Source organism: Cygnus olor, chromosome 16 (assembly GCF_009769625.2).
Source record: "Cygnus olor isolate bCygOlo1 chromosome 16, bCygOlo1.pri.v2, whole genome shotgun sequence".
NCBI lineage: Eukaryota > Metazoa > Chordata > Aves > Anseriformes > Anatidae > Cygnus > Cygnus olor.
The window spans coordinates 3,224,538-3,241,276 of NC_049184.1; the positions used below are offsets into that span (position 1 = coordinate 3,224,538).

At 46.9% G+C, this 16,739-nt stretch overlaps 3 protein-coding genes across 4 annotated transcripts in view; all 3 read right to left on the minus strand.

Annotated features, from left to right (window-relative positions):
- DHX35 (DEAH-box helicase 35) overlaps window positions 1-2,112 on the minus strand; it is a 31,186-nt gene extending 29,074 nt beyond the window's left edge. For both annotated transcript variants that reach the window (XM_040575823.1, XM_040575822.1), the window contains exons 1-3: window positions 1,971-2,112; window positions 651-784; window positions 203-295 (exon numbers count right to left, since the gene is read on the minus strand). In XM_040575823.1, coding sequence (XP_040431757.1) covers window positions 203-295; window positions 651-784; window positions 1,971-2,010 — 267 coding nt within the window. In that variant the 5' untranslated portion in view covers window positions 2,011-2,112. The remainder of the gene's footprint in view (window positions 1-202; window positions 296-650; window positions 785-1,970) is intronic.
- A 135-nt stretch (window positions 2,113-2,247) lies between these two features.
- Window positions 2,248-8,189, minus strand: LOC121079297 (protein FAM83D-A-like). The gene is made up of 5 exons (XM_040576359.1): window positions 8,148-8,189; window positions 7,413-8,063; window positions 5,695-5,862; window positions 4,986-5,110; window positions 2,248-4,781 (listed from the first exon to the last, which is right to left on the minus strand). Exons 1-5 carry the CDS (start codon window positions 8,187-8,189, stop codon window positions 4,391-4,393), a joined length of 1,377 nt encoding a protein of 458 aa, XP_040432293.1. The 3' UTR covers window positions 2,248-4,390.
- Window positions 8,190-8,269: 80 nt separating this feature from the next.
- On the minus strand, window positions 8,270-16,433 carry LOC121078928 (protein FAM83D-like). The gene is made up of 4 exons (XM_040575622.1): window positions 15,910-16,433; window positions 13,026-13,193; window positions 11,944-12,068; window positions 8,270-11,578 (listed from the first exon to the last, which is right to left on the minus strand). Exons 1-4 carry the CDS (start codon window positions 16,366-16,368, stop codon window positions 10,624-10,626), a joined length of 1,707 nt encoding a protein of 568 aa, XP_040431556.1. The 5' UTR covers window positions 16,369-16,433; the 3' UTR covers window positions 8,270-10,623.
- Window positions 16,434-16,739: the final 306 nt, after the last annotated feature.

Consider the following 16,739-nt stretch of genomic DNA (forward strand, 5'->3'; position numbering starts at 1 on the left):
AAGAAAGCTTTGTATTACAGATATATCAGCTCCTGCTATGCAAAATTAAGCTTTATTTTTCTCTCCTTTTGTTCACACACACACACAAAAAAGCACTAGTAAATTCCCACTCCTACAGTGCAGTTCAGGGATGCTCTTTTAACATTTCATGTAAAATTCCCTGAGGGAATATTTGATTTTACCAAGCTGAATGCACACTTACTTGTGGAATTTGCGTTGATTTCCCACATCCTGTTTCCCCAACAATCACCAGAGTTTGATAGTTCTCCACTAGATAAAGTATGTGATTTCTTAGCTGAAAGATGACATTTTAATCTCAAAAACAGATTTGTACAAAAATAAGAAAATAAATTAACATTACAGTAGTTACATAACGGCACAGTAAACTCATTTTACAAAGTACTTACTGTCAAAAGTTAAATCATACTTTGAAATTTACAAGCATTATATGTACAACATATAGTAACTTACATCTACAAAGCTTGTAGATTTGCATTAAGGTAATAAACTTTTGCAGGAAATTTCCTGCATAAAGGAAATGCAACTATTGCTGTATGCTGTAAAATGTTTCTATGCTGCTTTCTCAAAACAAAAACATAAAAGCCAGGCACCACGCAACAGATTTAGTATTCCAAAAAGAACTTCTGTACCTTAAAAACAGGCAGCTTTTGTCTTTGTTGTTCAATAGAAAGGGAAGCATAAGGATTGTAGATGATAGTTACACCACTGCTCTCAGCAGGACTCTGCCTCTCCTCTGAAACACTGACACCAGGACCTTCTGTGCCTAAATGACATAATTTTAACAGGAAGAACACACTTCTGTCAGCTGCATCACAGTACTGCCAAAATCAGTATGTTCCTTACAAAGAAGGATCATGGATAGCAGCACGCATCAGAAGACCAACTTTTCTAAGAAAATAATCAAAAACATTCAATAAAACAAGCAAAAATTATTTCAAATGAAATATCTTTCTTGAATAAGTATATGAATCTTTAAACGAAGATAAACGGGGAAAAAAAAGGAAAAGTATACAGCAAGGTCTTGGGACCTTTCTTCTTCTGTGCAACAGCTCAGATGGAGATTCAACAGCCATCTCAGGAATATACTCACGACTTTAAGCCAGCCAGCCATTTAACAGAACTTCTCTTGACTAACATGAACTGCATAAGCATTCAGCCTTGTCAGCTTATGAGGTACACCACTCACTTCAGCTCTGTATCTACCTTAGTAGTTGAAATTTGATTTATTTCTGCTTCAAATTAACATAAAACTGCTGACAACCAAAAACACTGAATTATGTAAGCAAACCTGAAGCTAAACCTCATCTCGGTAAAGGAACGTATCATCTCTGGCTACACGCTCAACTGGGAAAGTCTGAAAGCAAAGAGAAGGCTTCTCCTGTTTTGTAGGATGTGTTTGTTTGGGCTTCTCCCACTGTTTAAATACAGTTAGTCCCTATTCCAAGCTGCCCAGCAAGATTCATAGCCCATTGACACAATCTGAAGAGCCGTTAGCAATGCCTCCGATAGCTATCTGCTCCCCAGTACACCTGGGGAAGTTAAGAAACTCAGAAGCCTCTTGTCCTGTCACTGGGCACCACCAAGAAGTACCTGCTCCAGCATTCCCTGCTCCCCCCAGCCGGCGTTTGTGCACAGAGACACACCCCGAACCTCCCCTTCTCCAGGCTGTCCCTGCCACCCCCTGCACCGGCCCCACATCACCTCTGCGGCCCCTCGCAGACCCGCACCAGCCCACCCCCGCCTCTGTGGTGCCGGGCAGCCCACGGAGCGCACCGAGAGGTGCCGCAGGACGGCCCGGCTCCCCCAGCGTCCCTTCCGCATAGCCCAGACCCGCAGGGCCCAGAAATCCCTCCGGGCCGAGGGCACGGAGCCCTCAGCGGCTAGAGGCAGCCACGGGGAGCACAGGAGGCCGAGGAGGCCCCCCCCGGCCGAGGCCCCGCCGCCCTCACCCGGCTTCCAGAACTTCACCGGCCCCACGGGCGCCGCCATCTTGAGGCGAGAGGCCACGCGGCAGCGAGAGGCGGGGACGCACCGCCCATTGCCACAGCCCCGCCGCCCGAGCGGGGAGGCGCCGAGCGCGGGGCGGGCCTCGGGGCCGCGGCTGCTCCCCTGTGGTAACAGAGCCCAAAATTAACAGGCTGAAAGAGTTCAGCCTCCAAAGCGTCCTCCTGTCGTTAATTAACTAAAGATAATTGCTTCCCTCCCCGCCACGAATGATGCCACCTCACTGCGAACGTGAGGCATTGCACTTCACGCCAGGCAACTGAGGGACTGAAAGCAATTACAGGAACAGTTACAGCCAGCGTTATTACAACCAATTAGAATTATTACTGAATCAAATTTAATCTAGAGTTTGAATTATTTAAGTATAAGATAGAGTTAAAAAAAAAAAAAAGTAATAGTTTCCAATAAGTAATGCTGTCAAAAATTCACACTTAAGGAAAAAATTAACCACATTTTATATTCCTAATCATTCTCCATAAATAACTTAACACACAAGCAGTGCATCTGTGGTGACAAAAGCAGAGTACACTTTGTAACACTGTACTTCCCAGTAACTCCTGCTATGTCTCTGGATAAGCCCCTGATAAAACCATCATTCAGTTATATTTAAAAGACATTCTTAAAATTCTAGCTACTTATTTCAATGGAGTTGTCAGATTGAAAAAAAAAAAAAAACCACTATCAAAAGTAAACACAATTGTTACCACAGAAGTTTGTACCATCAATATATTAACAACTGCTGAGAAAAAAGTCCTACTTTATGGAAATAGTGCCCTATTAAAATAATGAGATGAACAACAAAGTTAAAAAGTTGTATTTGAGAAAACAGATATACAGACAATCATCGCTGTGAAAGTAATATTGCACAAACAACATTTTGCATAGAGTACAAAATTATCATTTTGCCTTTACGGAAAATATAGTTAAGAATAAAAATATATATTTAAAACTTTTTTTTACATCAGGATAAAACCTAAGACTATTAACCTATAAACTATTAAACATTTACAAATTAGGAGTCAGAACTATTACATTTCCGTGTTTGTTAGCGTAGAAGGACACACAGTAGTTGTATCCTAATCAGTACATTATCGCATTGTCAGTAAAGACCATTTCTGTACACTCGCATGTTCAATTTAATATTGTCCTACTGGCGTTTAACATAGACCCATACAACATTCCCTAGCTAAGTTTATAGATTCCCCTTTGAGGCCCAGAATCCACAAGAATCTACTTAGGCAAGAATATACCCAAGATTTCTGCAGCAGCAGAGCCCCAAGAACATCTTGAGACATGGCTACCATGGTTGGGTTACCAGGAGTTTCTGCACTGGAAGGCTGGTGGAACGTCAGTGCATCTAAGTACAACAGTTTGGGAGGGTGTTTTATTCATTTATTTTTCTTCTCCAGAAAGCAATGGATTTTTAAAAAATTGAGCTGACATGAAATTTTAAAATTAAATGCTTCTGACTTCCACATTATTACCTGTCAGGTGGAAGTAAGGTTTTTTTAGAAGTAGCAGCATCTTTCCAGATTTCAGATCTAATCAGCTTTTCCCCATAAGAGCAGGCAGTAGTAGCAACCACAAAATAGGTATGTAATGCCAAAAAAAATGTATTATTTGGCTTTGCTACAAATATTAGTAAATTCTTAGTAAGATGACCCCTTGATTGCAGGCATTTAAAATAGATTTTTTGTGATGGTCAACAAGTATTCTTATTACCAAAGAGAAAAGGTAATTTGAAATTCAGTCATGAGAAAACTGTGATGGCCTGATGTGTTAACTCGTTCTGCCAGCTGCACAGCTTCATGTGAAGAAGACGTAACATTTGAGAACTAGGACTGGTAATTATCTATTTTCTAGATTATGACTACTTCAGTTCTGTCATGAAACGGTTTGTGGAGCACAAGATCAAGCTTAGAGTGATTTCAGAAATGTACAGCAGTCCTGATATTCATCCTGAGAAGCCCTTTAAGCAATATATACATATTTAAGGTATCTGGGTATAGAAAATAAAGTTTGAGCCACTGAGCCAAGACATTGCTAACCCATTAGCTTAAACCATTCAAGAACAGGTTGAAAAATGAAAAACTGCAAGTCAATAATGGCTTTCCAGGCGCTGGGAATTCTGTTGTCTTTGGTATTAAAGCACTTCTCAGCCTAAGACAATACCATAACTGTATCTGTTGCTCAGCAGTATAGAAGTGTTCAACTGAAACCACGACTCCAGTGTCCCTTTGTCTCAGTTTGAGGTTGGTTTCCCAGCTGCTCGCACACACATGCTGTAAGACAGTATGTCATGTAAGACGTGGACCATGGGACATGGTTTCGAGGTTCTGCGTCTCACTGTGAGTGAACTTGCAATTCATCTCTCTACGATCCAGTGTGGTCTCATAACTTGAGAGCCATTCCTCTTAGTCAGTGGCGGAGAAGCATGCATTGCATTATTTGACACATAGACTGCCTCCCTTGAGGCATGCAGCCAGTTTCGCTTCCTTTTTAGATTTCCTACAAATGCTCTAAGATACAAAAACTCCATTCTCAGGAAGTTTTCCCTGGTTAAGTCTCTGGAAGCCACTGTTATCCTGACCAGCTGATCCAACACCTTACTCTTCTTGCTGCTGGAAAACTCTTTGAGGTTGACAGGCTTTGACCGTGCATAAAGAATCCGAAACTCCTGGTCAAAGTGTGCAACTGCAGGGCCTGACAGGATCAAAATGTTACTGCTGTTCAGCTTCCCATCTGTCCATGTAAAACTAGCAAAAGAATAAGAAAATTTCAAGTTAACTCAAAATGATAATAAAGATCAAAGTATTAACTGAAAATTCTCTTAACGGTGTGCCTTGTTTCAAGGCTAAATATTACAAGCCACCTGTTAATAAGGAAAGCAGTTTTGAAATGTAACTATTCTTGTCCATTTAAAGAAAATTGAAGTTAAAAAAAATGAAATTGCCACTTGCCTGTAGGAGCCTGTTGTCACTCTAATGCCATCGATTAACATGAACTTTTCACGGACTTTTCCAACAATTTTAGCACCTGACCTTGTGTAGTATGTGTTCCCAGTGATATTTCGAATTCTCATCGACTGTTAAAAAGAAAAGATATGGAAAGATTACATGAATTTCAAAGTTAAATGATTGCATTTAAAGGAGTAGTCACCAACAAACTACAAAGGTTGCTGTGCAGCAGTGCAGGTTTCACCCTCCAGAAACAATTTTGTGTTGTTTTAGCAGGCAAAGAGAAAACACACTAAGGGACAACCCCATATACTGGTTGTGCATAATGTGATTGTAAAAAACGTTGCCTAATATCAGAGGGACCTGAACTCCACGTCTTCTTGAGAACCTCCTCCATCAGCCTTTGAAAGCTCAGCAAGCCTGAGCAACTCCAGTCATCCTTTTAGAAATCAGACATTCCTCCTTCATTTTCTTGAATACTCCACTAGTATTTGTGCTCAGAGAGCAACTGTGACAGCCTCTTGTAAAGATTTCAGCTTTTCTATTAACTACCTTCTTATGCAAGAATGGTTAAATCTTATCAGAAAGGGCTAGAGCTACATAAACCCCATTTTACGTTATGTCAGCAGGCGAAATAGTTTCTTCTAACAGCTCAAAGATTACAGTTATTATAGGACCAACTCTCTATCCCTAGAGATATTACAAGGCTTACCTTTTCCTGTTCAAGGTCAACTCCCAGATCTCTGCACATTTTCAGAAAGTGGGAAAATGAAGACTGATCTAGAAGGATATATGCTTTAACTTGCCGCTGGCTACAAGCTTCCAAGAGGTCTCTGAAAATATCGGTATCTGTGAAGGAATCCATAACCAAGGCAATCATCTGCAACAAGTTTCAGAAGAAATCATTAGGCTGTTTCCACAGCATTCCAAGAGAGATGGCGTGTGAGGAATTTGCCTTTGAATTTAAATATTTTCCCCCCTATTTTCTTCTCCTTGGTGGTTATGCAACCTGGTAGTCTTCTACAGTACAATGCATTCTTCCGTTCACAGAACTGCTGAAACATTTAGGAGACATAAGAAATAGCAGAGAAAGGAAGAAATAACTGACTAGAATAAAGTTATGTGATGAGGAGGGTATTTTGGTAAAGATTATTATAGACTACAGTACACAGAGATACAGGAGATACAACATACTTCACTTCACTACAATCACTTATTCATGCCTCTATATAGTTAAGAAAACAATATATACTGAACTCAAGGACGGAACCCATTGTTATTTGCCCCAGTTTTGGCATTGCTTGACTCACTTATAACAGATAATATCAATTAGGATTTTTATTAACCCATTGTAAAATTTCCTTTTTTACAGTAATTAGAACTGTAATTTCAGTAGTGGACTTTGAAGCTTTTTTTGCCCGGATCTGTATCGTTTTGGTTCATTTGGTACACGCAAACTAGCCTGAAAGCCTGTTGTGGAGAAACACCCCTTACCTATTTAAAAAAACTGGAGTTCATCACTAATTGCCAACAATGAGAGCTCCTGCACCTGTTCAGTAATGCACTGCTCATGGCTTTTCATTAAGGTTGTACTAACGCCTTCCCCTTTTTTACTCCGTAACTTCACCTTCAAGATCCAATTACACAAATCTGAGTGTTTCTGCCTTTTCCCCGACCTCTGGAGTGGTCCGCAAGACATCTCAAGGCATCCAGGAGACTGACACCTCTCCAAAAACTGAGCGAGCTCATATAAAAAAAGTCCGAAAAATAAAGACGTTTTGCTGTCAGTCTTCTTCAGCTACACCACTCCTCCAGCTACACACACTGCTTGGTGTGACAGGAGCACTGAGCTCGCCAGGGGCTGTCTAGGGGTGAGAAGATCTCACACCAATCAGACCAGTGAAAAAAAAACGTGTTGCTTCAGGATTTTCTTCACCCTCCCAGATGCCAAAACAGGGGTCTGGGTAAGACAAATTTGGTCTCTGATTCCTAGACAAGAGGTCTTCTCCTGAGGACAGTCCCCTTGCTGTTAAAAGCACTCCAAAAAAATTTTAAAAGATGAGCTTATTTCCAAAACATAAATGGGTCGAAATCTTTCAAACTTTTCAAATAGGAAGTCAAATAAGAAAAAAAAAACCTCACCTGCGTCCAACCGTGGCTGCTCATTGCACCTTTTTATGACAGATCTGAGCTTCCCCTGCAGCTTACGGTTCAGATTCCCGTGACATGCCGAGCAAAGCCCCGGCGCCCTGCCCGCACTCCTCACACCTTCCTCACAGCTCGCCCCGGTGCTCGCTGCCCTCCCACCCCCTGAGTGCTGGGGCTCGGGCCGTGCGTGCCTTCGGGGCACCCCCTGACGGGGCGATTTATCGTGCTTTTTCTCCTAGCGAGGCAGCGAGGGGGAGCCGCCGCGGGGCCCCGCGCACCCACCTGCCGCGCGGAGCGGATCTGCCGCCGCACCGCCTCCTTGCAGCCGCAGCCGCTCTCCCCGCAGCCCGGCTGGAAGTGCGCCTCCACCCGCGTCAGCCCGCGGAAGGCGCCGCCGGCGAAGCCCGGCCAGCCCAGCTCCAGCGCCGGCGGCTCCACGTCCGAGCGCTCGGGGAAGTAGGTGAGCGAGGAGGCGGCCGGCGAGGCGCCGAGCGACGGCGGCTCCTCCTCGGCCGCGGCGGGCGGCACGGCGCCCCGCGCGATGGCCTGCACCTCGGGCTCCGAGAGGAAGGGCGGCAGCTGCTCCCGCCGCAGGAAGGCCCGCAGCGCCTCGGGGCCGCCCGCCACCAGCTCCTCCAGCGCCAGCCGCTGCGCCTCGCTGTACAGCCCCAGCTCCAGCCCGGCCGGGCGCGGCGGCCAGCGCCCGGCGCCCTCCTCCAGGCACTGCGACAGGTTGGCCATGGCGCGCCTCGCTGCCGCCCCGGCACTGCCTTTATAGCGGCCCCGCTGCCCCGAGGCCCTTCCCCGCCTCACGCCCGGCCCGCCCCGGGGCGGGGAGCAGCCGCCGGCGCTGCCCCGGGCCCGGCCGCGCGCTGAGGGCAGGGGGCGCCGCGAAATGGCGGCGGCGGGGCCGGCAGCGCCGCTCAGAGCGTCCTGGGGAAGGGGGAGCAGCGCGGCCCTCGGGCTGAGCTCCGGCTCCCCACCAAAAGGTGCTTTGTGAGGTTAGAGAGGGCAAACGGTCCTCCCGGGCAGGCGGCTGCGTTCCGCCTTTTCCTTCATTCCGCAGCAGCCAAGCGGGCAGGGCGTCGGTCACCGGGATGCAGAGGGACAGGTAAACAGAAGACAAAACTCGGAAGGGATCCGGTGAGAACCCCCGTGGCAAAGTGAGTTTATTTGTAAAAAAAGGTATTGTTCCTGGGAGAGCTCCAAAACAACCGTACAGCGCACCAAGCTGAGAAGTACAGAGAACAAACACGGTTTTCAGGTGGATTTTGGATACATTCAAGCATTGCTGAACAACGAGGCTTTTAAGAATACAACTGTGACATTGGCCTTGAATGTGTATTTTGGCTCCCTCTTTGCAACCCCCTTTCATCTCTGTTCCAGCTCTAGGAGCTGTGCACCTCACCTGTTTAAGCAGGTGCAGACAGCTTTTAATTTGCCTGCACCTCTCCGTACATCTGCCTTTTAGCTTTAGGAAAGAAGCGGCTGCTTTAACCTCCAACCTATAAAAGTAGCCGAGCCTCTTTGTCAATACAGACCTCAAAGATAGAAATTCTAGTCAGTAGAATAAAGTGCTGCTGTCTACACTTCGGTTACAGCTCTGCTGAGTTTTGGCACTTTCCTATTCATTGCTTCTTGTGGAAATAAATAACAGCTGAAATGTGCCACCTACTGGACAGACAAGTCCATAAATAAGAAGGAAATATCTCACGCAGACTCTGATTTGACTCTGAAGAATTCCGAGTCTGGTTGGTCACTAAAATATTGGCAAACAGGTCTAAAGAATAATATCACAGGTCAGATTTCAGAGAGAACTCAGAAAATCCACATGCTGCTCAAAGAAGTGATCCATCAAGCATGGACACATGCACAGTAATACTAACAAATATCCATGTAGTGTCTGCAAAGTGACTTAACCCAAGATCCATTTAGTGTTGAAAGCAGAGCATTTTCAAAAGCTAGAAAGGCACTTAACTTTCTTTGAAGAACCTATTAGTGGATAAAATACAGACAGAGCAGGAAACACAGAATACTTCAGAAAGCACAGCTTAAGATAAAAACTTTTAAAAAATTACTTGTAAAAGAATAAAAACAAACAATCTGTAATGTTTTTGTAGTGTTTGAGCAGGGGCTTTGTGTGTCCTCAGTGATTGTCTCACCACTAGGCTGACTGCAAAGATGCCATTTACAGGTCTCTTAACAGAAGCAAGATCGTAGAATCAGTAAGGCTGTAAAAGCCCTCCAAGATTATCTGGTCCAACCATCACCCTACTACCAATGTCCCTAAGCACCATGTCCAACCTTTCCTTGAACACCCCTAGGGACAGTGACGCCACCACTTCCCTGAGCAACCCATTCCAATGCCTGACCCCTGACCACTTTTTATGAGAAAACTTCTGAGAAGAAATGTCTCCTAACTTCTAACCTAAATCTCCCCTAAATGGTTCAGAAACCTTCTAGACCAAGCCAGAATATGACTTGGTCTCAATTCTGGAAGAGACATTGAACAAAAGGCATCTTCTGAAGTTGTGCCAAAAGGGGTATACAACAGGAGTGCTGCTATGAGACACTGAGCTCCAACTATTACCTCCTCTCCTGCTCACAAGCACGATTTGCACCCCCAAACACCTCAGCAATACATTTACATTAGTGTTCAAACAGATCCAATGTAAGTGCTTCTAGTATTCAAAACTAAAAACTAGTTAAATGAGGACAAGTTCCCTTAAAACAGGTATGGCTATCTTGGAGCGCTAGGTTGCTGCTTCCTTGATTTTTAAAAGATGCTCCTCTGAGAATGTGCATATATATACAAATGTGTATGTGTATATATATATATATAGAGAGAGAGAGAGAGAGAGAGAGAGAGAGAGACACAGACATAAGGTGATCAAACTGAAGAGGTGGTTAGCTCAGTACTATGTACTCACTACCCTTTCAGAATGCTTAAACAATGGAAAGAGGATACAGTTGAACATAAGAACCTGCAACTGTTCCAATAGACCCTTCACAACTTTAATGGAAGGGTAATATTTTTATCTCTGAAGTCAGAAAAAATAGCTTTATGATTAATTTTTTTCCCCTCATGTTGAGTATAAAGTGAAAGTCCCACTATTAGAAAGGGGAAAAAAGTATATATTGATAAAGTCATTCTGAGCAAGGTCAGTCGGACTCAGATTTTTCCCATGTTTAGATAACTTAAAACCAAAGAATTAGCAATCCTGAAGAGTAAACATATTAATGCTTTCTAAGCCAAGTATACAGAAGTACAATAAACCTTTACCACTAATGCATATAAGGGAAACGTAAGTGGTTATGGTATAAATAAAAACCTGGGTTTTATTACTTAAATTGCATAGTATAAAACAAAGTGCTGGAAAGGGATTTACTCTTGTTGGTATGTGTACAAGTACTGGAAGGAATTAGAAGAATCAGCAGATAAACAAGTGCATTTTGAAACCCAAACTTTTGTGCTCTGCATTCAGTACAGCAGTCATTTATTCAGAGAAAAGAGTGAAACATCTCGGAGGCTGCGCAGGCTGGCACTGATGTCTCGCCTCTGATTTAGGTCGCATCTTCCAGTGTAGTGGTTCATGTAGTTTTCAGGCACATGTCTCCTTCGGGATAGGATATCCACCATGTGGCTGAACTTCGACCTGATGGTGGAGTAGTGGAATTGCCTCTCCTTATGCAGTTTCTGGAAATATTCTGCCCTGTGACTGCTGGAGTATTCAATGGAACGAATGGAAGAGAGTGAGCTGGTAGAGCTGGTAAGAGAACACTGGGAGGAGGATGAAGACAGAGATCGCAGGCTACAATTTGATACAGACTTTCCAGGTGGAAAGGATTCTTCTTTTGATGCCCTTCTGTAAAGCAGGGGTGTTTCTGCATGCTCTTCTTCCTTTGTCTGCGTCACTGCAGTCTTCAGCAAAACTGAAGTCTGAGTCCCTGTCATTCTAGCATCAACAGAAGTTTGGGTGCCAATTTCATCTGTTAAAACGTTGGTCTGCGTGACGGCATTACACACAGTCGCTACGGGCTTCTCTTCCCACCAGCCAGTTTGAGTTGATGCGTTCTTTCGCTCCACTGTGGCCTCCTGATCACTGAACCACTCCACTTCACTGATGAAAGAATGTCCCAGGTTACAAGGTTTGCCTCCAGGAGTATCTTCAGCCAGATCTAGTCCTTTTAACACTTTTTTGGGAGTACTAGACATCCTGGCAAATTCTGCTCTCAAATTGCTTTTCACAGAGTATTCTTTAGAGGACTCTATTCTGCTCACCAGATGATCAAATATTCCACTGTTCCTGGAGCTCGACAGACGTTTAGGGCTGATAGGGTTTGACTGGGCATAAAGAATTCTGAACTGGAGGTCAAACTGTTCAACCACTTGACCTGACAACAGCAGCAAGTTACAGCTGTTCAGCTTCCCATCGGTCCATGTGAAACTATTGAAAACAAACCAAGATTCACAGTTAAATTTCAGCTCACTTCAGCATGTACAGTTACAGATAACAAGACAAGACTCCGCTTAGGACTGTTGTGCATAAGGGAGATATCAACTTGATTGAGTGAGTGTTCACTCTCTCCTTCAGAGAAACCCCTACATAGCCATGGCCATGTTCCTTCCTAGCTGTGTAAACCAAGGCAGTTTTCCCCGCTGTGTTTCCAGTTTTGGGTTAGTTCCACTTAAGAGTCAGATAGCCCACTTTACATTTACCAGTACCAAGCAAACAGCAAAGTTACACACCCTTCCTGCAGAACCTCCCCCTTTGCACAGCATCATCAGGCACTAACAGACCCCAACACTTGCCTGTAGGAGCCTGTTGTCACTCTAATGCCGTCGATTAACATGAACTTCTCATGAACCTTCCCAACGATTTTGGCACCTGACCTCGTGTAGTATGTGTTCCCAGTGAGAGTTCGAACTCTCATCAACTGTTTCAGGAGAGAAGGGAAAAAGTAACATCAGATTTCAATTAAAGTTTTGATCAGTAATTCCGCATAAAAACAAGTAGACACATTACGGAAGATTGGAATGAAGTGAACTTCCTTACATTATTTGGCAAGTGAGTCTTAGTGCTAAATTTCTGTTAGTTTAGGAGAGGCTGTAGACTCGGCCTGGAGAGAACTGCCAGTTCCAGCTAATTACTGACCACAGAGCTAGGAGTGCCTCCCCATCCAGAGCAGCTCTCACTTGGGTCAGCATAAGCCTGTCCTAGCCAGGACATAACACAGTCACATCAGCTTACATTCACAGGAATTGAGTAAGCCACCTGGGTCACATCATCCAAACCCTGAATTAAAAAGATGTTCCCAAAGCCATGCCACCCTTGAGCTTCCTGTGTTTGTTTTCCTTACAGTCATTTTCCTTAGCAAGCCCAAGGAGCCCATTCTTGGGTTAAAAAGAATAAAGCTACTTAGATCTTGCAAAATTAAGTGCTTGAAGGTAGCCACTTTGTCAGGACACTCCATCCAGCACACTGGGGAGCTGCACGGCGTGGCTGTAGCTCCTACATACTGGTAGTGTAGGGTAGAAGTGCCTTTTCTGTATGGTTTTCAATGAGTGTGTGAGCAATTTAGGGACACTGTTTAGTGGCTGATACTGGTAGTAGGGTGGTGGTTGGACCAGGTGATCTTGGAGGTCTTTTCCAACCCTCATGATTCTATGATACTAGCCAGTATTGGGCCTTAATCTTCACGAGCTGAGAAACATTTCAAACCAAAACAAGACACCACCACCCTTTTATTTCAGTTACCAAACTGACAGGATGCTTTAGTCTTTCAGGGAAGTCTGATGATTTACAGAAGGGTGTCTTTGATGTCCAAAACCATAAGCAGTAACACAAGAAGTAAAAAACCAACCACCTCCCCTCCACCATGTTTAGTACTTACATTTTCCTGCTCGGGACAGACTCCTAAATTCTTGCACATTTCCAAGAAGTAGGGTAGAAAGCCCTGGTCAAGAAGGATATAGACAGGGACCTTCCGGTTGTTGTAGGCATCCTGAAGGTCACTGAAGATATCAGTATCTGTGAAGGAATCCATCACAATGGCAATTACCTGTAAAAAGAAGTGGCAACACTTGTTTAAGAGCTTTACCTTACACAAGGCAAGATCATTGCCTACCCCATCCATTTTCTCCTGCTGTACCGTCAAGGCCAAATACATATTTCTTTGCCCTGCTGCTTTGGCCTTGGCAAGTTTTAAACAATTTCTATGTTCTCCCAATGTTTCTGTAAATTCATCGTGTCCTGGTGTGCAAAGCATAAGACTGAAAAGATTTTTCCAACATCTGCTGCAGTGTTTGTGCACAGCCTGCTTTCCTACCTCATCTCCCATACGCAGACTTTTCTAAAACCCGGGAAGCTGACACGGCAACCCAGCTGTCAGCAACCCCTACAAGCCATCCCCACTCCTGTGCTTCCCGACGTATCAGTAGCATCCTGTGCTGCAGGGACTATGCTGAATGAGGAACTGCCATATCCAAGGAGCAGTTCTTATACAGTAAGAAAGAGGGAGGTTTTACACTAAACCTTACCGACTTGTGCCTCCTGCAAAGCATTCTCAAGACTCTCTTCTGTGGCAAAGCCGCTATAGACAGCTGCTTCCCCCAGGAGAATTAGCTCAAACAGCCTCTCTCGGTGTCACAGCTAAACATCTCAGACACTCACTGCTTTCTCTTCAGGCCATGCATCCCTATGTGAATTACCATGACAAACTAGTTCTGTAGCAACATAATAAACTGAATACGTCCCATAAGAGTCTGGAAATGGCATATTCCAAGTGTCCATCCAAAATCCACACAGGAAAACCATCCGGCTGCTCAGGAGCAGATGCAGACTCGTAGTAACAGTTCTTTACAGCAGGCAAGTCCTAAGAGGAAGATTCCTTTCCAGTGGGCCAAAGATAAAACAGTCTTACATTTGCAGACAGCCTCCCCATTCAGAACAACACTGTGTGCCATTTCTGCGCTAGAATCCCAGCCCTTCAAAACTGGGATCATGCAGCTGCGTGGGTGCAGACAAAGGATTTGGCTTCATGACTTACTTTCCTTATTGTTCCGCTAGACCAGCATCAAGGACACCAGTTGCACGAGTGCTGCAGTGCCTGCCTGTATCAGATAGCGGTGTGTGCGCCTTACTGCCACATGCCCAAGGCATACATGCACGCAACGTAGCTGCTGTGTGTGGCATCGCCTATGCTCAGAGGAAACATTTCCCACAAGAACAGACTGAGCTTCGCATTCACACCTGTGCCCTGCTCCTCAGGCAATTGGCTCTAAACAGATGATTTCTTAGTTATAAAAAACACAGACGTGGTGGTATTTCTACATAAAGTTAGTTTACACCTGTGCTTCTTACATACCTCCTCTGGGCTTCTCCACCGTATCACTACATTAAGTGCCAAAATAAGAGAGAGAAAATTAAAATACTCTGGACGAGACCAGGTGAGTAAGAAGCTAACCCCTGAAAACACAGAACAAGAGGTACACAATTCACAGTAAACCCTTTGGAACGCTGCTGCCTTCAAATGACTACTCAATTAGAAGAGCATTTTAGATCTAATCCCAGAATTAGAAACTGAAAAAGAAATAAAGTTGTACTCAAAGTGAGCAAGAGTACAGTTATGTGTATAGGAGGTAGAGAACACACTTTTCTTTATGCTGGGCCATTCAGGATAGCAGAGGCAAGACAGCAACAGTGCCCAAATTAGTCTCTCGAGCCAACTGTATTTTAGCAAGCTGAGAAGGAACTGTACAGCATCTGCAGCTTTCCTGTTCCTCACATTAACCCTGAGAGCTCAGCTGTGATCGCACAGCTGCTCACAGTAGTTCAAGTGACAAGGGTCAAAATTCTCCCTGTTCCACATCCACAAAGCTGCCTCCCAGGCCAGGCACGTATGCTGCAGTGACCAGAACAGCTCAGCGCCTGTTGGCTCCACGTGAGGGAAGACGTTTTGGCCAGATGCTACAGGCAAGAACGTGAAAAACAAGAACAGCTTTTTGGAAAAGCAGCTGTTTTCATGGGGTTTGCTTGAACCACCAGACTGCTCACAGCTACCTGATACAGGACCTTTGCCAAGAGATCTTCATGTGCGACTGCTTCTGGCAAGAAGCCCATGCTCCTGTCATCCTTGCGCACGCCCCAGGCTTCTGCTCTTGGGCAGGCAGGGACCCAGCTCCGTCGCTAATTCTGGGTGTGCCCCGTGGGAGCACCTCACCCAGAGCCAGGATTGCTTCACCTGGAGAGGAAGCTGTACTTTTAAATTTTGGCCAAGCCAATCGAATGGCTGCTAGTGAGGAAGGTGGCTCTCTCCTGGGACTGCAGTTAGAGGCTACAAACTCAATTAGCGCTGTGAGTTACAGAGAACAGTTACAAGTTACTCCTCGGCATGGCTCATTTAGGCCATGCCCTGCGTCAGATCAAAGCCACCCGCTCCTGTGAAACGGGAGCCCTGCTAAGAGCAGCTCCGCACAAAACTTCGGGTCAACCAACGAGATAAAGAAAAGCAAAGAACGGAGTTACAGCCACAGCGCTACCTCTGCGGATAACGCTCCCTTGGTAAGGAAGGATACAACACAGACAAGCCTCTGTAAGGCAGCGGGAGGCTTTGGCAAGCAACTCCGGCTTGCGAGGTGGGGAAGCTGGGTGAGGAAGGGCAAGCCGGGACCCGAGGCACGGGGCCAGCAGCCCGAACAGCCCCCTCGGGCCGGGGGCGCCTCGGGGCCGTGCCCGCAGACCCGGGACGGGGCCGCCGCGGGGCCCCGCGCACCCACCTGCCGCGCGGAGCGGATCTGCCGCCGCACCGCCTCCTTGCAGCCGCAGCCGCTCTCCCCGCAGCCCGGCTGGAAGTGCGCCTCCACCCGCGTCAGCCCGCGGAAGGCGCCGCCGGCGAAGCCCGGCCAGCCCAGCTCCAGCGCCGGCGGCTCCACGTCCGAGCGCTCGGGGAAGTAGGTGAGCGAGGAGGCGGCCGGCGAGGCGCCGAGCGACGGCGGCTCCTCCTCGGCCGCGGCGGGCGGCACGGCGCCCCGCGCGATGGCCTGCACCTCGGGCTCCGAGAGGAAGGGCGGCAGCTGCTCCCGCCGCAGGAAGGCCCGCAGCGCCTCGGGGCCGCCCGCCACCAGCTCCTCCAGCGCCAGCCGCTGCGCCTCGCTGTACAGCCCCAGCTCCAGCCCGGCCGGGCGCGGCGGCCAGCGCCCGGCGCCCTCCTCCAGGCACTGCGACAGGTTGGCCATGGCGCGCCTCGCTGCCGCCCCGGCCCGCCGGCCCTGCCTTTATAGCGGCTTTGAATCCAAACAGCGCCGCGCCGCCGCCGCCACTGGGGCAGCCGCGCTCCGCCTCTGCCTCCCGTTGGCTGCGGGGACCCGGCGCGGCTCGGCACGGCCCCGCCTGGAGGCCGGGCCCGCCCCATGAGGGGATGCGGGGCCGGGCACAGGGCCCGCGCCGCTGGGCCTCGCGGTCTCCTCAGGGCCGGGCGGGGGCGGCCCCGCTCCCCCACGCGGGCCGGGCCAGGAGGGCCCGGCCCGCAAAGCCCCCGCCAGACACCCGGCCTCCAGCAAGGGCTGCCGCGGTTTCGGCCTTCCTCCCCGGCCCCATAAAGAAAGGA

What these genes read in the sequence shown, in the direction of transcription:
- LOC121078928 (XM_040575622.1), bottom strand. Translation starts at nt 16,368, where the DNA reads ATGGCCAACCTGTCGCAGTGCCTGGAGGAGGGCGCCGGGCGCTGGCCG. An exon ending in AGATCCGCTCCGCGCGGCAG is followed by an intron (nt 13,194 to 15,909) that starts GTGGGTGCGCGG and finishes TTCTTTTTACAG; the next exon opens with GTAATTGCCATTGTGATGGA. An exon ending in GTGACAACAGGCTCCTACAG is followed by an intron (nt 11,579 to 11,943) that starts GCAAGTGTTGGG and finishes TGTTTTCAATAG; the next exon opens with TTTCACATGGACCGATGGGA.
- LOC121079297 (XM_040576359.1), bottom strand. Translation starts at nt 8,189, where the DNA reads ATGAAGGAAAAGGCGGAACGCAGCCGCCTGCCCGGGAGGACC. An exon ending in GCCGCCTGCCCGGGAGGACC is followed by an intron (nt 8,064 to 8,147) that starts GTTTGCCCTCTC and finishes CCCCTTCCCCAG; the next exon opens with GACGCTCTGAGCGGCGCTGC. An exon ending in AGATCCGCTCCGCGCGGCAG is followed by an intron (nt 5,863 to 7,412) that starts GTGGGTGCGCGG and finishes AACTTGTTGCAG; the next exon opens with ATGATTGCCTTGGTTATGGA.